Below are 23,913 nucleotides of genomic sequence, written 5' to 3' on the forward strand. Positions count from 1 at the left end.
TCAGCTTGAATAAATTGTCCAAGTTGGCTGAAGACAATGGTTTTAAACTAAACCCTCAGAAATGTATGTGCATCCTCCTCTCGCACAAGGGAGGTATAATACTAGATCCCATTATTGACCTTAATGGAAAACAGCTACCTATAGTGTTTTGAAGATGCTGGATTCTGTCCACCACTTGGATATGTCTTGCTACAGGTGTGTTCAAGACTAGTCCTGTAGAAAGCCCGTACGTTGAATCCAATGGATGGTCTCTACATCTTCAAAGGACATATTTAAGTTTCTCCTATGCCCTGAAGCTGAAATCGCATGTTCATCATCCATGCCATCCAATTATTCGTGACTTGTCCACGGCCAGGCTGTTCCGTAACCGCCCAGCCACTCCTCTGTCCCTCCGGTTGGAAGCACTGCCAGAAGAAACAGGTGTCCCTCTTCTAGGGAATGTCCTAATGGCTTCCACCGCCTTGAAAGTGGCAGACTATCCAGTGTGACTTCTCTTTCATAGAAATATTAAAACAAACACCTGAGGCACAGATATATTCACATTTTCTTGAACTTATTTATGTGCTGAACTTCAGATCAATGCTTCAAAGTCTCCTGGTGGTGTTGCTTACGCTCTAGGACCATGATTTTTAACGCACAGCACATTCAATCCGCGTACATGTATTTTTATGGCGGAAGCATACGCGATACTCTCTGCAGTTAAGCACATCAAGCAACCGAATCTCACTAGGGCTATTGTGTTCATAGATTCATTGAGTGTAGCCCGAGCCATGATAAGTGTACAAAAGCATAAAAACATGGTCTTTAATGAGCTATATGTATTGTGCTCAGCTTATATGAGTAAACAAGTCATCATACTATGCTGGATACCTGGCTGCAGTGGCACAAAAGGCAATGAAGCTGCTGACGACAATGCTACCACAGTAGCTTTTAGCGACACCGAAGCACTGGCAGAAACAGTGGGATACACAGGTATATAAAAACTAAACTAGGGCCCTGGATGTTTGAGAAAGCAGCATGATACAAGGAAGTGATTGTTTGCAGATTAAGAATAGGACACACTTACGGTACTCGCGCTTACTTTTTGACGGGAAGCAATCCTCCGACATGTAATAAGTGGGGCAATACTCTTAACAGTTGTTCATGTTCTTCTTCATTGTCTTGCTATAGAAACAGGGAGGATAAAGTTTTTGTCTTCCACATATCATGAACACATCCCCTCTGCACCCAGCATTTTGGCTGAGTAAGGAACTGCTTCTTAAATTGAAAACTGTTTTAAGCTATTTAGAAACAAACATCCTGGAAATCATTTGACCAGAATATTTGTAGCATGTGCCTATCAGTGCCTGCCTTTAAGGGCATGGTTATATTGCGCTCAGTTTTACACAGACGATATTAAGGAAGGACAGGACGTGGACGAACTTGCGCTACGTCCGTCCACGTCCTGTCCTTCCTTAATATTGTCTATGTAAAACTGAGCGCAATATAACCATGAACGTTCACCAACTAGCCCCCTTCATTCCTTTAAGGGCACTTTTGGAGCACTGTTGCAACTGTGGGAAAATGAAATGGCCATGATTTATAGTGATAGAATCCAGCATGCTCCTCGCAATTTAAGTAGGAATTATAATTTTAAATTGGCAAAGAAAGTCTTAAAGACCAGTAAGTGGTGAGGCCTGGCGGTGAAATCTTAGTACGTCAAATGTAGTCTATGAGATTACTGTATGTAAGTCGGCTGTTATTAATTGCAGCGTAATTATTGCTTAACATTGCAGTTGCTATATTACTAGACACTTGCGCTTTATTCTATGCTTTGGAAATCAAAAGCGCATGCGTGGCTATGGCAGCATGCTGAACTGTGTATCACGTGTAAAAGCGTCATTTGTTTTCGATCTGGTAACTTTCGTTTAGACTTGTTAAATACCAAAGCAATTGGACAGGAAAACATGAAGACCCATAGGTGCTATCGCAGAAATACCTACTTTAACGCGAGAAAACATGAATCGCAGAAACATCGACTTGATAAACAAAACAATACTTTCTCACAGTTACGGTTGCACTTGTCTGCCTCCCACCAATGCCGGTGTATAATTGCTATTATGCTCACCTATCGACATTTTCAGCATGCTTCCAGTGAATGACTACATCCTTACTGCACATCGAAAAATTCTGATAAAAGATGTTCCATGGTGTTTTCTGTGTTACCACTTCATGATTAGACACTTTGGCTGGTAAGCTTTCCATTGCATTAAAGAAATAGGTTCCATGAAAATTGGTTGTCAGCCCCTTTAATGAAATTCTATTTGTCATAGCCACACTAGTCATTGTCATTATTTTATTAGCTATACATTTTACACCAATGTTACTCCAACCATTAGCACTCAATTTTTCCATTTCATTCAGAATTAATTGACAACACATTGTCTTGTGTCATGGTGCTCTTTGGTCACACCTGGCCATACCACACATCATCAGGAATTTTTTCCAGGATTGGGGACAGCTCGATTTATTTAATGCTGAGAGTCGTCTGCTTTGCCAGCTATTGCTCAGCTTCCCCTTAGTGCTTGCAGCAGCGCGTCGCCATCGGCGGGTGGTGCCAATGCCTGTCGGCAGGCAGCCACAGTGGTGGCCTTGTGGCGGCCCGCCCTTAGAGCGGCGGCCCGCTCGATGCCCCGGTTCAGCATGCGCACGCAGCGCGACAGCTCCTCGTGGCTCTGGCAGCGCACCCGGTGGTCGCTGACCAGCTCTCGGTTCAGTGTTTGCAGCTCCTGGTACCAGCGGCGCATCCCGTCGCTGCGTCGGATATGGCACTTTGTCAGGAAATCGGTCTTGATCGATCCGTAATGGGCAACAGGTGCAACGGAAGGTTCAGGGGTTGATGTGTGCGGAGGACATGTAGTGCTACTAGCAGACAACAAGAGATTCACAGACATTTCCGAATAAAAGCTTATGCAGCAACGAATCAACTGCTGGGCAGATATCTTAACGTTCTAATAAAACACGCTCTGTCATTTCCCGAGCTTTACCGCAACAAGCACACACTTCTTCTTTCTTGTTGTATCTCACTTTATAAATGCATGTTCTAAGGCATCCTGGGGAGGTATTCTGTAAGGGTCCACCTAGCGGACATGTTCATTTCGTCTGCTGTTGAAGCAGTTGAAGTACTGATTGGCTGGGCTGCGCTGTGCGTCCGCAGCAGCCAGGCGCCACAGCCAATCAGCACTTCAGCAGCAGACGAAATGGACATGTCCACTAAGTGGACTCTTGCAGAACACCTCCCCAGATCTCGCTTCGAAAAATAATTAGCTTCATTTGAGTTATGATAAATTGTTTCTTTCCCGATTTCGTTTTTTCCTTTTAAGTAATTACTCATAGCAGGCTTCTTTCCCATTGCTGCCTCCCGTGAGATTATCTCGGCCTCTCTGACTTTCCGCTTGACATTCTTTGTTGCCATGTTGCTCACCACACTGGTCGCATGCTTGCTGGTAAGCTTCCTATTTTTTTTGTCCACTGTGAATCAATGTTTTACAGTGAATCTGTATATGGCTAAGGCATTTCCGTCGTCTGCAAACAACCCTCGAGGAGGAGGAGGAAAAACTTCATTTGCTCTAATTGGTTAGAAATTAGCGGTGGCAGATGAGGTCAGCCGTCTTCGTGGTCTTCTTCCCCATCTGCGCAGGGTCGACGCCCCTATTCCAGGGCACCACTGAGGGTGGCTACTCGGTAAGCGTGCCTTACTAGTCCATGCTGGACTTTCGGGTCGCTGCTGGAGAGCACCCTCTCCCTTGCTCCGCACTCGGGTCTTTTATTTGAAAGATTTGTTGATTGTGAATGCATCCCCATGTAATGTGATATAAGGTGGGCTTGGCGCCGCACCAGGGGCAAATGTCTCTATACTGGGTGGGAAACATCTTGATTAGTGTGTTTAGATTTGGGTATGTTCCTGTTTGCAGCCTCCTCCAAGAGGTTGCTTCATGGTGATTTAAGCTGTTGTGGGGTGGAGGTTATTTGATTGGGACCCCCCTTATAGTAATTCAGAATGTCAGACTAGCTTGGGTTGACTGGTATGGGTTCCTCAGGGTCGGTGTTTGTGGCCGCTCTGTTTGTGTGCTCTCGAGCTACATTGTCTGCCCTTAGGTTCCCTTCTATTCCAGCATGTCCCAGTACCCAGAAAATCGTATGCCTGACTTTGTTGTTAACCCTGCAGAAGCGGAGGATGTGAAGCGCTCTGCGTCCTGTTCTGCCGTTCATGTAATTCCGACACGTGGCTTGCGAGTCGGTGAGTATTGTTAAAGACCTTTCGGATCGGTAGCCCTCCACTGCCGCTAGAGCTACAGCTATTTCCTCAGCTTCCGTTACCGAGCAGCCCTTCATTGACGCACTGCTGATCTCTTTGTAGTCCGGGCTTATTACTATCGCAGCTGTCTTTACTATGTTTGTTCCTCTTTGCTTGGCGTATACTGCAGCATCTGTGTAGACTGTTGTGTTCCTTGTGGCCAGGTACTTTTTGACGTTGGTGCCCCTCGATGAAACCGTGCGAACGCGCTCATGCCACTGCTGAGGCGTTAGTCATCATCGTCCCCTTCCACAGCTGGCTCTGTTGCCACTCATTACTTAAGGGGGTATGAGCCATTCATTGGCAAGGGGAAACTATTATCATCAACAACAACTATCGTCATCAACAATGGCTCGAGCAGCATCGTCGTCTTCCACAGCTGGCTCCGTTGCCAATCATCATTACAATGTTAATTTCATTTTTCTACTGTCGTCATAATGGGGAGGCTGTGTTAATTTGTTTTATGCGAAGCATATTACGAGAGCTCAACCCAGCTCCTCAGGCGCGGCGGTGTCGCCTTCAATACCACGTGACACCGTGACGTCACGACAGAGGAGAAACGGGGCTCCAACTCGCGCCGTCGCTCGCGGCGTCGCGGCGGTATATAAGCAGCTGCGCTTGCCTCTGCTAGACACTCACGAGGTGAGATGCCTCCTGGAGACAGAGCTGCTCGTTGGAATGAGAAGCGAAGGTTGCGGCGTGCTACAGAGACTGATTTTCTAGGTGGCTTTGGCTCAACTCTTGCAAGATGGGCTGGGTGGGAATCGAACCAGCGTCTCCGGAGTGTGAGACGGAGACGCTACCACTGAGCCACGAGTACGATGCTTCAAAGCGGTACAAAAGCGCCTCTAGTGAATGCGGTGTTGCCTTAGAAACGAGCTGTTTCTAAGGCTCAGGCGTGCGTCGCTTGCTCAGGCGCACATTTCGTTGCCGCGCCGAACGCTGCGTTGCTCGACGCTCACCGCGTCCAATGCGGGGCGCGTAGTCGCTGCGCCGTAGCCCATTGTCTTACACCCCTTGGCGGGTCGACGGGAACGCTGTCGCGTTCCACTCTTGAAGGCGAAGCAGAGTAACGCATGAGTTGTTTCTTCGTCTAGCCGAACCAAATATAGCCAAGCAACAGCAGTTCACCAGGCTAAACAGTGGTTCAACAACTAAAATAAAGGGTAGTATGCTTCGCATCCTGGGCTTAACCTTAGCTAAGCCACAGCCATTTTTTTATTTACGGTACCCATTGCGTTCGGAAAATGGTACACGGTATCCCCATTCAGGGGCGTAGCCTGCCCCCCCCCCCGAAATTTTTTCATGCTGTACCGCGGACTAAAACAACCCCTGGCGCCGGAAATCATGCTGGATTTTATCTAGAATGTCTTTCTTATGCTCGAAAAGACATTTCAGTGTGAACATTGTGAACTCTGGCTCGATTTCATGGCAATGCCCATGCACCTGGAGTTGCATAACACAAAGAGGCCCATTCGAGCATGAAGTTTCAGGGTGTGTTTCGATGATGAGCGGGCAAGTCATGGCATCTTGCGAAGGCCGTGGAATCTATGGAGCTCATTAATTTCGATTTCACAAAACTTTATGGGTATTAAGTTCTCAGAAACCTTTGATGCGAAAGGTGCATTGTCATTTCCAATGTCGTCCTTTAGATTTTCAATTCCGGAACATTGTAGGTTTAATGTTCTTAAAACATTTGACGCCAAAGGTGAATTCACTTTTCTAAAGTTGTACATCAGACCGTACGAGGAGACATTTAAGCCAAATCAACACACTATCAGACAAGCTGACAAAGCACGCAGCAAAGTCCGATGAGTCCAAACGTTGTGGTGGATCATTTGTGCCGTCGTGTCACAGAAAGTAAAGTCAACGTCTTTTTTTTCACCTGCGCCAAAGCATTCATGTCAAGACACTAAAGCCAGCAAAGCTAACTGCATTCTTATTTATCTTTCAACTTTAACTTTTATTCGCGAGGCCACATTGAGCCCTCGCTACACAAGGGCTGCCCGAGCCAGCCAGAGCGCATGCACTTTTCTCGTGTTGCCCCGACCACCGCGCGGTGCACTTCGATGCGCGTTCGTTTTTCTCTGGCCGAGTAGATTTTTACCTGGCAATGTTTTGGACGCTTTCTAGCTAGCAGGCGAGAAAAAGAAACAATGGTCGCTCGCCGCCATCACTGTGGGGACTCGACAGGTTGCAACGAGTTCGCTTGAGCGCAACCTCTCCGGAAAATTTTGTCTCGCCAGTTTAGGATATCAAGCAGTATGCATATGGTTCTCTGTGGACCAAACGTCTTATGTTTTCTTCTATATTCCTTCGGTAGCCACATTATGTGCCCAAAGTAGGCATTCGATTGTGGCCAACATGCTTTCCTTTGCGTTTTTTATTTCCGTGCCCCTGCCCCACAAATGAAAAAAGAAAAAAAGACATTGTTGTAGTGCCGCAAATTGTCGCATGGTGAAAGTTCAATTTTATTACTCCTTTTATTGCGGAAAGTAATAATGGGCCACAGGATGCTTCAGTTGCCGGGTACTTTTATAAAGTTGTTGCGGTAGCAATTATATGCATTCCTGTAATCGCCTTCACCATCATGTTCTGTATAAAGTCGAAGGGCGATAACATTGTGACCGCACGCCGCATGCTGTATGTGTGCGTGAAAGCGTAAGAGGGGGGGGCGTGGCATGGGTGAGCCGACGATGGTAGCTCAGTCTTGTGTGCGCGAGGGAGAAAAGTGGGGAGGAAGCGCGTTGCCTCCTGTTGCGCATGATACATAAGTGGGAGTGGAGGGAGGGGCTGCTGTGATCTGTGAATCTGTGGTTGCGCGACATGTTTGTTTGCCTTGTTTGACACATTACATACACTGATCTTTTCTTAGACATGTTGATTTATTGGAGACTTACATGTATATTTAAATATCTTGTTGCGAGGTTTTGCGTATACATGCAGCGAACTTTGTTTCCAGTGACATTTCTTTGCCCTTTATGAAGCTATATCTACATGTTTGTATATTCCACTGTGTCTTCGCATTTATAATGTATGATGGCGAGTCAAGGAAAGTGAGCCAACCCACCCCACGCAATAATGGTCCTGTTCATTATCTGCGAGGCATGCACGTAGCACACAGGCATCTCTCATTTACAAAAGTGACACGCAGGTGTTAGGATAAAGGTTCTATAATGCTCTCATACACAGTTGAACATGGTTGTGTGACATAATGGACACTCCAAAAGTTGAACAGCGTGGGGTTGTGAGGTTTTTGACAGCTGAAGGTGCTTCCCAAAAAGAAATTATCGCCGTGTGGCTGCCGTGTATGTTGAACATTGCATTTCGTTAGCCACTGTGAAGCGTTGGAGCAAACGGTTCAAAGAAGGATGTGAAAGTTGCAAAGACAATCCAAGACTGGGCCAAAGCCAATGCGCAATGACCCCCAATACAATTTTAAAGGTTGATGAGCTGATTAGACAAGAACGGGGGATAAGCATCGATGAATTAGCAGGTTGTGTGAACATCAGTCATGGTTCGGGTCACAGCATGATTCATGGCATCTCGGTTATTGGCTCTTGTGTGCGTAATGAATGCCCAAGATTTTGAACCAGCGCCAGACGACGGAAAGGTTCGGCGCTGCTTTGACTCATCTAGTCCAATATCACAATGAGGGTGACGACTTCTTGTCTGCAATTGTGACCGGGGATGAATCATGGTGCCACTACTACGAGCCTGAAACACGACGGCAAAGCTTACAGTGGAAACATTTGAATTCACTACCCCCAAAGAAAGCAAAGGCCGTCATTTCTGCCAGAAAGGTGTTGTCAACTTTTTTTTCTATCATTAGGGGCCAATACTGATCGAATTTCCTAAACCTAAAGAGACTATCAATCGTTTCCGATATTGTGAAACGTCGGATTGGCTGCATGTCGTGATCAAGAACAAACGACGTGGAAAATTGAGGAATTGGGTCATCTTGCTCCACGACAATGCCCCGCCCCACGTCGCTGGTGTGGTTAACACAAAACCGGCAAAGTTCCAAGTGGGAAACACTGCAACAGCCGCCATACAGCCCATACCTGTCGCCTTGGGACTTCCACATTTTGGGGCAGTTTCAAAACACCTCAAGGGAACCAGACTCATGTTGGACGATGACGTGAAAGAGTCACAGAGTTTTAGAAGCAGCAACCCAAGGATCTTTATGAAACGGGAATCACGCGACACGTTAGTCAGTGGGACAAACGTTTAAATTCTCATGGAAACTGCTTTTAAATAAAGTACCCCATTTGTCATATATTCGCATTGACTCACTTTCATTTGACTCGCCCTCATATATTTTGCAGAACTGCTTTTTATATGTGCTCTCTGTTGTGACTGTAATTTCGGTGCAATTACAATACACGACAGGTGACAGCTGCTCCTGCGCAATACATTGGAACAAAGGACAGTGTCATTGAGATTTTTCCAGGCCGTTACATATTTACAAAAATACAAACAAAGTTCTTGAATGACAAAGTTTTATTAAAATATTTGTCCTCATCTTGTTCATTTCGTGGCCTCTACATTTTTCATGCCAGTGGCATGCACTGCTTTGCTGAGTTCATACTGATATAGTTCTAAAGTTCGTGTGATATTTTCTTAACTTATTAAATAGACAGAAAAATTGGAAGCATTCATATCAGTTATTTTGGGCACAATTTTTGAGACATACGAGTATATTCCTTTATGAAAAAAATACATATTTCACTTGTCTTGACAGTGCCTAGCATTCAAGAATTTGTTTGCAGCATCTTTGGCAATGGCAATGCAGTTATTATTCATGTATTTGATCCCTCGACAAATTCTATAAGGAGGAGGCCGAGCTACAACGTGAGCCCCCCCTTCCGAACGAAATTTCTGGCTGTGCCACTGTCCCCAGTACCTAAGAACATGGATGCTGCTTGCTGGGAGAAGAAATGCTGGGGCATAATGCATAGACAAAAGGACAAAATGTATGAATACGGCGAGATTCACTGATGCTGTGCCTATCAGACAGATGCAAGGAGTGCGGTAATTATTGCTCCACGGACCGCGGAGGGAAAATTACAGCCTGCACAATAGATTGCACTTCTACAACAGAAGCGGAGGAGGTTGCAATTGCCCTCGCAATAAAAGAGGGCTGGATGTGAAAAACTCCATTAACAATAATCACTGACTCACAAAAAGTTTGCAGAAACTACCTAAGGGGGAAAATTTGAGCACAGGCGCTCCGAGTACTGGTTGGGACTGGATTGGACCCGATGGTTGAATACATCCAAACTGTGACCTGGGCAGTGGGGCACAAGGGCGTCACCAGGAACCTGCATGCGGACAATGCAGCTTGAGGCTTTACAAATCACTGAGCCAACCTGGACTCTGCAATAGAAGAGCCTACACCCTTAGACCCTTGCTACACAACAATTCTAAAGTACTATAGAGAAAAATAGAAAAATCTATCCACCACCGCACGGCAAACTCAGCGCTGCGGAGGCAACCGTGTTGCCTGCACTCTCCACCTGATCTACCCCATGATATACAGAAACATGTGCCCGTGGTGTGTGGCAACACCAACACTCTTTGACACCACGTAGGAAGTGCAGAACACAGAGAAGCACACAAAACAAGCGGCACATGGAACGAATGGGAAGCGCTGCTGTCTAGCTCAGCCCTAGAAGATCAGCTACGACCCATCCAACGAGCTGTATGGATGGTCCATGCCAGTGGGGCCTTGAAATAGGGGCACCACCCTGCCGGACAAACTCCGTTTTTCACCCCTCCCCCACCCACCCCCTACTTCCTCTGGGGAACTGTGGTAGGAGCGCATCTGGTTTCTGTGTATAATAAAGCTTTTTTTACTACTACTATTACGGTGGTACATACTATGAACCGTTCCTTAAGGGGGCATTGTCTTACGTAACAGACGCATTTAATAACAGATGTGATACGAGAATGTGTATGCATACCTATCGTCACGGTGATCACCGATCAGGACAATAAATATGTTCTTACCTTTGTTCAAAATTCTATGTCACTTCTGTGTCATGTGTTAAAGCTTTGCTGGTCATCCACCTTCACAGAGTGGAATGGCTCATGATTTCTTCCTGTGCAAATATCTGAACACTCTCCCAGCCCATTTACTTTCTTCTATATTCCTCAGTTGCTCTTCATAATCAATTTTACTCTGAGCTTCCCTTACTTCAGAACTTGTACTACAACAACTACCGTCGTCATATCACCCTGCATAGCATCATTTGTAGTCTTCCTGTGAGCGCCCAATGCGAGGCGTCCCGCTGACCTCTGGTTGCCATCGTGTCCTGATTGTACCCCTCACTTCAAGCAAACAACAGCATTTCCAAATGCAAGTCCTGGAACCATTACATCTTTCCACATACCCCAGAGCACCTCGCACCTATTGCATCCTCATAGTGCTCTGTGTTTCATTATGGCTGCATTTCTCTTCCCCTTTACTGTTATTATTTTTTCCTGTGTTTCCATATATCTATTGCCTTCGTTTATCCATATACCAAGATATGTATATTCGTTTACCCGAGGTAGTTCCTGGCCCTGTATTGCCACTGTCTGTTCACTGTTTCACTGAATACCATAACACCTGATTTCTTAATGCTAAATTTCAAACCTGAATTCTCGCCTTCCTGTCCACAGATATTAGCCAGACATTGCAAATCACTTTGCTTGTTAGCTAGCAACACAATATCCTCTGAATAAAATTTCATTTCATTTATTCAACCTTAAGGGCCCGAAGGCATTACATAAGGGGGGGCATGCATCAAAGTCTAACAGCTTCATAAGAAAGTTACATAATGAAGTGCACATTGGTTGTAATAGGTACAAAAAAAAAATCATAAAAGAAGAAAACGGAACATATACACAGTACCAACAAGGCGATAAATAAATAGATGTGGTATTCATGTGGTTATGTTGGCATTATCAAAATCGTTTAGTTTTTCGTGAAATGTTTTGCGGGAGTGCACAATGTCATCTGGGAGTGCGTTACAAAGTGTTACGGCATGGGGGAAGAATGAGCTGCTCATCGCCGTCGTCCGGCACTTTTATCGTCGCCAAGGGGCGAGTATGAGATAAACGGGATGATGTTCTGAACGGGCGTTAAACCTGGACGCTGCTGCTTTACTACTGTACCCGCCCATTTGTACGAGAGATTAAACCCGGTATTACTTCCTTATGCATTTGGCAGGCATTCTCAGATCATGAACAGCAGGTTGCCATTATCCCTCAAGAGAAAAGTGTATAATAGCTGTGTCTTACCAGTGCTCACCTTCGGGGCAGAAACCTGGAAGCTTACGAAAAGGGTTCTACTTAAATGGAGGACGACGCAACGAGCTACGGAAAGAAGAATGATGGGTGTAACGTTAAGGGATAAGACAAGAGCAAATTGGGTGAGGGAACAAACGCGAGTTAATGACATCTTAGTTGAAATCAAGAAAAAGAAATGGGCATGGGCAGGACATGCAATGAGGAGTGAAGATAACCGATGGTCATTAAGGGTTACGGACTGGATTCCAAGGGAAGGGAAGCGTAGCAGGGGGCGGCAGAAAGTTAGGTGGGCGGATGAGATTAAGAACTTTGCAGGGACGACATGGCCATAATTAGTACATGACCGGGGTTGTTGGAGAAGTATGGGAGAGGCCTTTGCCCTGCAGTGGACGTAACCAGGCTGATGATGATGATGATGATGATGATGATACTTCCTTATAGTGCTCTCTACATTTTCACCATGTACATCATAAACAGCAGTGTGGATAAAGGGCACCCCTGCCTGAGTCCCTTGTTGATATCAACGTGCTCCTCGCTCATCATCCCTTTCTATTCAACGAAAATGGTATTTTCTACGTAAACCTCCCTCAAAAGCTGTATACAGTCGTTTCCTAAGTCTTCCCCTTCCAGAATATCCCACAAAATGTTGCGGTCTACATTGTCATGCACTCCTGTAATGTCTAAAAAAGTCACATGTAACAGTCTCCCTTCTTCTCTGGATATTTCAATACGCTGAGTAAGAACAAATAAGTTGTCATCCAGATTTCCACCAATTCTGAAGCCATTCTGAAGTTCTCTCAATATAGAGGGGTGTAGGATTGGGCTTGTTGGTAAAACATGCTTTAAAGTTTGAATAACAGCGCAAGGACAGCAGAGGGGACAAAAGAGAGAACAGAGCGCTAACAGTTTATTTTATTTTCAGAAAGCATAGCAAGTATTATAGCCATACATTAGCACACCAACCATGCGCAGAACGGCGCGACAAAGCAATACAGCCAGTATGTCATTATGTTCTGCCCATGCAGTTTTAATTTAATCGCCTGCATTGCTTAACTGTATATACTAATGCGAGTGAATTCAATCTTTCTCCCTCTTAGCTTTATAAATTAAGTTCATTCTGCTTTGTCACGAACTGTCTGGTATTCGTCGATCTTTTAAGTTTTTTTTTCTGCTGCTTTTAACACAGCTTCCTTACTTTTTCGTCCTAGTTCATTAATCAGCCCAATGGGAACCTCATCTAGCCCTGTGACTGTGTGCCTAGGAATTTTCTCTTCGACTTTGTTCCAGTTGAAGTTTGTGAGCACCAGCTCCTTTTCCCATCTGGTTGTCTTTCATGTTCTTTTTTTCCTCGAATACAACCTCGTCATTGCCGTGGAAAGATTAGGCTATTATTTTACGGATGTAATTTAATGCCGTGTCCCCTTCCGCTTTGTTTCCATCTTCTTCTAGGATATGTATTTGTATTGTTCCAGACTTCCTGTGCGGCCTTCTTTTCCTCATGTATTTCTGACAACCAACGTTCACTTTCACCTTTTATCTTTGTTTAAACCTGTATTTGAACCATAGATTTTTTTCTTTCAGTATATTTCCCATTTTCTGGTTGCTTCATTCTGTGGCAACTGCACATTTTTTGCCTGCCTGTACTCTCGTGATGCTTTCTATCATTCGGTGATCGCTTCTCATATCTCCCTGTTCCACCAGCTTTTTGGTTTCCTTTCTCCTTTCCAACAAACATGTTGCTTCTCTTTCTGTATTCCTTTCATAATTGCATTTAGAGGCTTACAATATTCTCACTCTTTGCTTGGCCATTTGCCAAGTTCTTCCTTGACTCTTGTGACTATATTTGTTATTTGTTCGGCGTTCAAATTTAGATTGGGCATTCTTCTCTCCTTGCTCTTTTTCCCAACTACATTTACCATTTTCAAAATGATGCGTTTATGGTCACTCCCTATGCGGCTATACCCTTCCTCGTGACCATCTCTCTCAACTTATAAATTGCTTCTGTCATCACATAGTAATCTATGGTCGATTTCTGGTTTCCTACTTCCTGTGTGGTCTACCCATCACACTTAGGCCCTGTATTCCCGATAACGAGGTTATGTTGCTCACAACAATATAGCATTGAAAACCATTAATAGCTAATGGTCTTGTCACTTCCAAACTACTATTTAAAGGCTATAAAGACTTAACGTCCCACACAATTGCACGTGTTGAGAAATGTGGCATGAGAGGACGCTCTGACTATCCTCCAAAACCAAATATACATGAAACACATCTGCGCGCACGAGAAAAGAAGAAAAAAAGAAGGAAACTAGCAAATTACTATTTAAAGGCTAAAAAAATCTGCAAATAAAAAATACAGAAGCAAGCTCAAAGCATGCGCAAAAAACTTATGTTTTCGTCGCCACCACGGAGCACTGGAAAAGTTAGTTCATACGCGACAAACATCACAGTGTCGCAAGCTCCAGCGCTGCCATCTCGTGTTCACTTCGCTGATTACTCACACCGCATTGATGATGGTGATGATTTAACGGCATCCCCTTTGGAACGGCACGGCGACGAATAGTCATCTAGCCTGCTTGAGTTACTCAGGTATGCTGCACATGCCTTTGATTCTAGTATTTTTCTATATGTCTCTTTAATCTTTTTCTCTTCCTCAAGACTTCTCTATTTACTTGTACTGCTACCTATGCCTGTAAAGGATCCAGTCGTATCAATCTCTTCCCTGCATTTTTCTCTCCAATACTCTAAATGTCTCTTGCTTATCTTAACTGATAACTGTTTGATGCTCCTTTCCACTTTATATCCAAGCACTTCTGGAAGGTGTATGTTACCTACGGGTCCAACTGGATGAATCCCTTCACACTCGATTAGGATGTGCTGAGTGGTACTGGATTTTTGCTCCAGCATATACATGCTCACCTTCTTGCGAATATTTGCTTCAGTATGTGTTTGTCCTTAGGCAACCAGCCCGAGCCTCAAATAGCAATGCACTGCTTTTTGTGTTATTGTACAGATTTTCCCTTCTAATTTTTTTCTTACCATTCTTGTAAGTCTCCATGATCCTTTTTGTTTCCATTCTCACTTTCTGATGACTCCTGGTTGTCTAGCTACACTTTCAATTACCCTTTACATGGTTGCCAACTTTCTTGACCTCTTTCTCCATTCTGTGTCCACGCTTTCCAGGTACAGATACTTGTGCACTTTAGCCACATATTTATTTTTATCCATGTTCCCGAGTCTTTCTTCAAAACTTATTTTGCTCTGCGCTCCTCTGACTTCAAAAGAGGCGCATCCCATGTCACCCTGCACTACCTCATTTGTGGTTTTACCGTAGGCTCACTAAGCCAACCGGCCTACCGATCTTCGTTTAACTTCCAATCCGACAAGATGTTCGATTTTAAGCACAGAATGGCATTCGCGAACATTAGGGCTGACATCATGACTCCTTTCCAGATTCCACGCACCACCTCATATTAAAGTGCTCTGTGTTTGACTATTGCCACATTTCACTTCCCTTTTATTTTCAGATTATCTTGGTGGGTGCCTGAATAATTCTTTCCTTCCTTTATGTATACGCTAATGTATTCATATTGCTTGACTGTGTATGACTTGCTGTTGAATGGACACCACGTAATTAATTACTCGTCTATTCATTGAAGATAATAATTCTTGATTTCTCTGTGCTAACCTTAAGGCCTAGATTTGTTGTTGCATTGCCACACATATACACAAGTGTCTGTGGGTCTCTTGCTTTGTTCGCTAGTAGCAGTGTATCGTCCACACACACCAATCCGAGGACCTTCTGTTGTACCATTTGTCCATTACACATGCAGGATAAATCAAACCCAAATTCACTGTTTTCCACTCGTCTTTCTGTCCCATAACATACAGCATGGAACAACAATGCAGACAGAGTGCATCCTTGCTTCAGTCCTTGGTGAATTTCCACTACTTCATCTTAAAACTTTTTGTGCGCAAATAAACAGGGACGAAGAATAGGGGCAACACAAGGACGTCCCTTCTTCGTCCCTGTTTGTTTGTGCACAAAACGTTTTAAGATGAATCTGTTCCAACTAGGCCGACTTGCAGTTATGCTCCACTACTTCATTACACTTTCGGCCTTCCCATAAAATGTTTACTCGATTGTCTCTATATATATTCATCAGCAGCTCCACGAAATCATCATCTATGCCTTCGTGCTTGAGAATATCCCATAACAACTCCCTCTCTACGTTGTCATAGGCTCCCTTAATATCTAGAAATGCCACCCATAAAGGTCTATTCTGAGCTAATTAGCCCATACCCAAAACTTGCTATTCTGAGCTACTGAAATCTCTATGCCCTGAGCTAGAACAAAAATATTATATTTTAAGTGGCTGCCTGTATGAACCTATTCTGTAGTTCCCCCAGTACATCATTTGCTTCCACCCATTTTGACATCTCTAATTTTATGACTTGCATTTCCATTCCATGTAGCACCAATGTTATATTTACTGGCCTGTACCCCCGCAGGGGCGTCTGCGTAAGCAGGCGTTTGGTGTGTTGCGACACCACGTACCCGAGCACACAAGGGTTGGACCCTCCCGCGTCTAGCCGTGCTCGGCTTAGCCGTGTCTGGGGAAAAGGGGATCCTGGGGGTTGAGCCGATGCTGGGTGTCTGGACCTTTAAGGCCCCCCGGCGGAGGCAACACACCTCTTCGGCCTCGGCTTCACATAGACGGCACCTCCAGACTGACCCACCTGGAGGAAATCGGCAGTCGCCTTTTCCTGTCTCTCTCTTCCTACAACCTTCGTCTTTCCCTTACTTTCCACCTTTCCTGTCTCCTTCTCTCTTCTATTCACTTCCTTCTTCTCGGCGGCAAGGGTTAACCCTGTGTGGCTATCCAACCTTGGGTACACCATATTCGGTTATAGTGACGGCGTACGACTGGCGGTCGTGCAGACTTGTATGCAAGCTCTGCCGCGTCCCCTCGTTGGGCTCCGTGGTGGGCGGTCGGCGCTGTTGCCGAATATATAAATTTTTCATGGAAACTTCTTTCCCCTCCCTTGCTGATCGCCCTCAGAAACGAGGGCGCACCGAAGATGTCTTCAAGTTTTTCGGACGCCAAACCCAGAATTTTCCCCGCTTCCACGTTATTCATTCCGAAAAGCCAAACAAAGCAGTGCGAAACATTTCACCATTCCTTGTTTCAAAGTCCCTGACTGATGTTTTTGGTCCAGGATACAAGGTCTCGAGGATGGCAAGCGGCGACCTCCTCTTGGAGCTCCGCGATGTAAAACAATATGAGAAACTACCGCAACTAGTGTCATTTGGAGAGACCCCCATAACAGTAACCCCGCACCGTACAATGAACACCACCCGTGGTGTTGTGTCAGATGATGATTTGCTTGAGCTGACTGAAGCGGAACTCCTGGAAGGCTTCAGCGAACAAAATGTGATCAATGTCAGAAGAATTAAGATTAGGCGGGATGGTAAAGAGATTCAGACAAAGCACCTAATAATTACTTTTGGATCAAGTATCTTGCCCGAATCAATCGAGGCCGGGTACATCAAGCTCCGTGTTAGGCCGTACGTGCCCAACCCACTCCGTTGTTTCAAATGCCAGCGCTTTGGCCACAGCTCGCAGAGCTGCCGAGGCCGCCAAACTTGTGCTAAATGTAGTGCCTACGAACACACATCTGAAGCTTGTGAGAATGCTCTCCACTGTGTAAACTGTGATGGGGAGCACGCCGCGTACTCGCGGTCGTGCCCATCCTGGAAGAAAGAAAAGGAAATTGTAACAATTAAAGTGAAGGAAAATATAAGTTTCAAGGAGGCACGTAGGCGGGTATCGTACCTGCCCAAGAAAACCTTTGCCGATGTGGCGCGTCAGGGGGCAGCGTCACAACGGCCTCCGGCGGCTGTCCGACCCACAAGCAGTGAGTCGGCAGCTACGCCATCTGCCCCCACGGCGGTTGCAGCTAGCGCTGCTCCGCCAACCCAGCAGACGGGGCCATCGACCCCGAAAGTGGGCGCAGCCGAGGCCGCCCCAACCTCCGAAGCTCCTTGCAGCGCTGGCAACGGCCATCGCAGCCAAATCCCTCAGGGATCCCCATCGACCTCCGGGCTGGTGGGCGCAGGGGTCTTGCCTTCTAGGGCAGGACTCTCTCGGAAAACCTCGCGCTCGCAAGAGCGCTTGTCCGGCGTCTCACACGAGGCAATGGACACTACACCTGTCCTCAAGGCGCACCAAACGCCTAAGGAGCGTCGACACTCGCTCGAACGCTTCAGAAAGAGCAAAACCCCTATTACAGGGCCTCGAAAGGGCTCTGTAATTTAAGGCATCCCTTCCGTTTCCGTACACACAGCATATATTTACTTCCAAAATGGATACACAAATTATACAATGGAATGTGAGAGGTCTCATCCAAAATCTTGACGACGTAACCGAACTTCTACACAAACTTAATCCGAAAGTACTGTGTGTACAGGAAACGCACTTAAAAGCGACACAGACGAATTTTCTCCGGTCACATAATATTTTTCGTAAAGATCGTGACGAGGTCAACACCTCATCCGGCGGTGTGGCCATAGTTGTCAATAAGACTGTTGCTTGCCGACACTTGCCGCTTCGGACGTCCCTCGAGGCAGTGGCGGTTCGCGCAATTCTTTTTAATAAGTTAATAGCCGTCTGCTCCATCTACATACCTCCAAACTACCATCTGAGCAAAATAGAATTCTACGAACTTATTAATCAACTTCCTGATCCGTTTCTTATTGTTGGGGACTTCAATGCTCATAACAGTCTCTGGGGAGATTCCAGGACTGACTTGAGGGGACGACTGATTGAATCCTTTCTTGTCACGTCCAGTGTATGCCTATTTAATAGGAAAAAACCCACCTACTATAATATTGCGCATAATTCATACTCCTCGATAGATTTAGCGCTTGGATCTTCCATACTTTTTTCCTACTTAGAATGGAATGTCATAGAAAATCCGTTTGGGAGTGATCACTTTCCTATAACTTTAAGCTTACTAACACGACCCGACACTCGTCCACAGGTACCTCGCTGGAAACTTGACTCCGCGGACTGGAAGCGTTTTAAGGAATGTACTTACTTATCACAAGATTTTATACGCGATTTTAGCATAGATGATGCTGTAGCATATTTTACCGCTTTTATTATTGATGCAGCTGAAACGTTCATTCCACAAACAAATGGTCACTCATCTAAGAAACGTGTTCCCTGGTGGAATGAAGACTGCAGAGATGCACGGAAAAGACAAAATAAGGCATGGGGCAGATTGCGCCAATACCCTACGGCGGAAAATTACATTGCATTTAAACATATCAAGTCGCAAGGACGGCGCACGAGACGGCAGGCTAGAAGAGCAAGCTGGGAGAGGTTTCTCTCAGGCATAACTTCCTATACCCAGGAGGCTAAAGTATGGGATGGTCTGAGAAGGCTAAAAGGGCAGCAGATCAACCCATTACCTTTGATTGATGAGCGAGGAAATACCTTGGAAAACCAGGCCGATGCACTTGGATTACACTTTGCGCGTATATCAAGTTCTATAAACTATTCACAAACATTCCTTAAATATAAGCAAATAGCAGAACTTAGGTCAATAAACCGCAAATGCAGACCTAATCTACCGTACAACTGCCCTTTCAATATTGCCGAGCTTAGAGCTGCGTTGAGCTCGTGTATGAACTCTGCACCTGGAGTTGACAGAATCATGTATGACATGATTAAAAACCTACACACTGATACACAAATGACACTTCTGGCACTCTTTAACTCTATTTGGGCTGCTGGATACCTCCCATCCTCCTGGAAAGAAGCTATCGTAGTACCGGTCTTGAAACAAGGCAAGGACCCATCCGACGTTTCAAGTTACCGTCCAATAGCACTCACAAGTTGCTTATGCAAACTCTTCGAGAAAATGATAAATCGTCGTCTTTTACATTTCCTTGAATCCAATAAAATGCTCGACCCTTATCAATGCGGCTTCAGAGAGGGTAGGTCGACTACTGACCAGCTCGTGCGCATTGAGGCAGGCATTCGCGACGCCTTTATCCATAAGCAGTTTTTTCTTTCTGTTTTCTTAGACATGGAAAAGGCATATGACACGACTTGGAGATACGGGATTTTGCAAGACCTCTCAGAAATGGGTATTCGAGGGAATATGCTTAATGTAATTGAAAGTTACCTATCAAACCGCACATTTCGCGTTAGGGTGGGCAACGCTCTATCCAGGCCATTTACACAAGAAACTGGTGTGCCGCAAGGAGGGGTATTAAGCTGTACCCTTTTTATAATCAAAATGAATTCCTTGCGCTTATCTATACCGCAGAGCATGTTTTATTCGGTATACGTCGATGACGTTCAATTAGGCTTCAAGTCATGTAACCTTTCTATTTGTGAGCGACATGTCCAGCTTGGCTTGAACAAAGTATGTAAATGGGCAGAAGAAAACGGCTTTAAACTGAATCCTGTTAAAAGCTCATGTGTCCTTTTCACACAAAAAAGAGGATTATTTGCAGAGCCCAGTGTAGAACTACATGGAGAGCACATACCAGTTGTCAAACAACACAAATTTTTAGGAATCATATTAGATTCAAAACTGACTTTCATTCCACACTTAAAGCACCTAAAACAGAAATGTCTGAAAACAATGAACCTTCTTAAAGTTTTATCACATACAACATGGGGCAGCGACAGGAAGTGTTTGATGAACCTGTACAAAAGCCTTATACGCACACGGTTAGATTATGGGGCCATAGTATATCAATCTGCCAGCCCAAGTTCTTTGAAGATGCTTGACCCTGTTCACCACTTAGGTATCCGCTTGGCGACCGGTGCCTTCAGGACAAGTCCTGTAGAAAGTCTCTACGTTGAATCTAATGAGTGGTCGCTTCATCTTCAAAGGTCATACTCCAGTTTCATGTACTTTCTAAAAGTGAACGCAAACCGCGACCATCCCTCTTATGTAAGCATAAACGACGTGGCATCTGCAATGCTTTTTAATAACCGACCTGCAACTACAGAACCATTCTCTCTGCGCATTAGAAAGCTTGCTGAGAATATGCAAGTACCAATTCTACAGCAAAACCTGATGACCCCAGCTAAGCCATTGCCACCATGGCAGTGGAAGCCCATAGAATGCGATATATCATTCGTAGAGGTGACGAAACACGCTCCAGAAGCACATATTCGAATGCATTTCTTGGAACTTCAATCTAAATACTCGTGCATAGAATTTTACACTGACGCTTCTAAGTCGCATGCCGGCGTGTTTTATGCTGCAATCGGACCATCCTTCTCCCAGTCCGGCGGACTGCATCCGGAAACAAGCATATTCACTGCGGAAGCTTATGCAATTCTATGTGCTGTTAAACAAATCAAGAAAGCAAAGTTGCACAAAGCCATTATATACACGGACTCTCTAAGCGTCGTAAAAGCCCTAATGTTCCTCCGAAATCATCGAAACCCTGTCCTTACCGAGCTTTATTCTGTCATTTGCACATCGTACATGTCCCAGCAGCAAATCATAATATGTTGGGTACCTGGACATAGGGGCATTGAGGGTAATATGCTGGCTGACCAAATAGCCACATCAATTGCATCACAAGATATCCATCCTACCACTGCACTACCTGCCTTAGATCTAAAACCTTTCATCCGAAAGAAACTCAGAAGCCACTGGCAGCGCTTATGGGATGCTGAAACAAATAATAAGCTTCACTTGATTAAGCCAAAACTGGGTTATTGGCCCCCCGCATCAAAAACACGACGAACAGAAGTCCTATTCTGTCGTCTCAGAATAGGACACACATATGTCACACACAGTTTTCTGCTAACTGGAAATGAACCACCATCCTGCGGTAGATGTGGTGAAAGGCTCACCGTCCTCCACGCTCTCCTGGAGTGTCGGGAAGCCGAAACAGAAAGAAAGAAACACTTTCCGCTAGCATACCGGCAGTACATCCCCCTTCATCCTGTAATGTTTCTTAGTAACGAACCGTTGTTTGACACCAGAGCAGTCCTAAATTTCCTAAACGATGTTGTCTTACATGTTGTTAGCCCTACGAATTTGTAGCACATCCTCTTTCCAGAGGATGCTGCTGCAATAAAATTTTTTTGTATAGCACATGCCTTCAGGCCCTTCTGTTCCAAGGGCTCTCTTAGGCAGTAGTGCTTCTTGCAAACGTTTACCTTCATGTATTTTTAAATAGCATCATTCTATCACAACGTATCTTTTGTGTTCTTAGTAGTACTCACTAGTCATTGCTATAACTTTATTACATATAGCGTTTATGCGCTTGATTTTACATCATTCTTCTACGATGGATTTTAATGTTCATAGTATTCGTCATTATTCATCGCCATAATTTTATAGCACGTAGATTTTACGCACTTTACAGCGACTAATTTTAGGCCACTTTACAGCCAAGTCACATCTTCCATAATTCATCGTCAACATTACCACGTGTCATGGCGCTCTTTGGCCAAACCTGGCCCTTGCGCCACAAAACACCACACATCATCACTGGCCTGTACGAGCTCGTCCTATCCTTATCACCTTTGTAGATGAGGTTCATCTTGCTTTCACGCCATGCAAATGGAATTTTCCACGTTTTCATCACTTGTTCAATGGGGTTAGTTAGCAGTGCCTTGCTCTTTGGACCAAGGTTTTTGATTAGCTCTGTTGGGATTTAATCGGGTCCTGCAGCGGTGTTATTAGGGGCATTTTCTTCTGCTTTTTTCGAGTAAAAGTTTTTTTATGCTAAATTTTGGTTTGTCAGGCTTTTCTGTTGTTGCTGGATCTGTTTTAGTCTGAACCATATCCGCTTTCTTTCATGCCGAACTTATCTCTAATAACGTCTCTGATGTACTGCAGCGCATCGGCTCCTTCAAAAATGTTACCGTCTTCATCCCTTATAGGATTTTGTGAATTTTTAGTTGGAGCTCTGAGTGCTCTTACATGCTTTCAGAATTCTTTTTTTTTTTTTGTGCCTTTGTCTCTTTTGCAAATGTTATGCACTAAATGTTCACTTGCGCATTTAATTTTCTTTTGTACGAGCTCACTTGCCACCCTTTCTTCTGTATTTTTTTTCCATCTAAGGAGCACCTCTTTTTCGTGTAATCCCAACTTCTTGGCGTCTCGACGATCCTTAGATGCCTGCTTACGCTCTTCTATAGCTTGCATTATTTCCTTGTTCCACCAATTACGTGGTTTCCTCTTTCCAGTCCAACAGTTCTTTCTCATTGTCTGTCTTATGTCCTTCTTCATAATGTATACCAGTTCCTCATATTCCCAGACTGTTGTAGGAAATGCCTCCATTTTCTTCTCTATGTTTCTTGCAATCTGTGTTATTTGCTTTTAATTAATTTTTAAAAATTCTGATGCTATTGGTTCGTGTTTTGCATTAGTATCTCTCCCGACTATTAAGGTTAAATGTCTGTGACTGCTACCCAGGCTATCTTCTCTGTGTTAATCTGTAATCATTTTGTCTAGTTGTTCGTAGACTGTTTCTGAAACTAAGGCGTAATCTATACATGACTGCCTATTTCCGCATTGCCATATTACCTGTCCATGATACTTATCCTCTCTGTTAATACTATAAAGTTCTGTTCATTGCACAGATCCAGCACGAACCGTTATAATCAGTATATCCGTCTAAATCCTTCTTTTGCACATTCATATCTCCTAATATCACTTTGCACGATTTCTTGAACTTAGTCATAGGATCAAATCCTGGCCACAGCAGCCGCATTGCGATGAGGGCGAAATGCAAAAACATCAGTGTACTTAGATTTAGGTGCACGTTAAAGAGCCCCACGTGGTCCAAATTTCTGGAGTCCCCCACTACGGGGTGCCTCGGCGCATAAAACCCCACAATTTTTTTTAATTTATTGAACTCATTAATATTGCTTCTAATGCAATCAATCACTTCTTTAGTTTTATCTCTGCTACTCCAAGCCACATCTTTTTACCTCCCCAAGTGCCGCTAATACATGAACGTTCCTCACATGTCTCTTTTACCCTTTGCCACTTTAGACCTCGCCTAATTAGCATGCCTCCACCTTTCCTTGGCCCGGTCATTCTGTTGCACCCTTCCGATACAAAATTGTCATTAACAGGCGGCTGCTCCAAATCTCTTAGATGTGTTTTGGTCAAGACACACACGCCAATAGCTACGTCATTCAGCTGCGTTTGAATTTTCAGCCATTTCTTTCCTGCTTGCGACCACCCTGCATATTTATGTGACAAATTTTACCGCCTTTATT

General features: G+C 44.7%; 1 protein-coding gene across 8 annotated transcripts in view; it reads right to left on the reverse strand.

Moving 5' to 3' along the window:
• Positions 1 to 2,272: 2,272 nt before the first annotated feature.
• The window catches only part of LOC126539643 (BBSome complex member BBS2-like), a 211,532-nt gene continuing 189,891 nt past the window's right edge, over positions 2,273 to 23,913 (reverse strand). For 5 of the 8 annotated variants that reach the window (XM_055075573.2, XM_055075571.2, XM_055075572.2 and 2 more), the window contains one exon: positions 2,273 to 2,793. In XM_055075573.2, the coding sequence (XP_054931548.1) occupies positions 2,431 to 2,793 (363 nt within the window). In that variant the 3' untranslated portion in view covers positions 2,273 to 2,430. Of the gene's footprint in view, positions 2,794 to 9,540; positions 9,661 to 23,913 lie in introns of those variants that run through there. The other 3 variants (XM_055075574.2, XM_055075570.2, XM_055075575.2) reach the window with 3 other exon arrangements.

This window comes from Dermacentor andersoni, chromosome 11, assembly GCF_023375885.2.
Source record: "Dermacentor andersoni chromosome 11, qqDerAnde1_hic_scaffold, whole genome shotgun sequence".
In the NCBI taxonomy this organism is placed as follows: Eukaryota; Metazoa; Arthropoda; class Arachnida; order Ixodida; family Ixodidae; genus Dermacentor; species Dermacentor andersoni.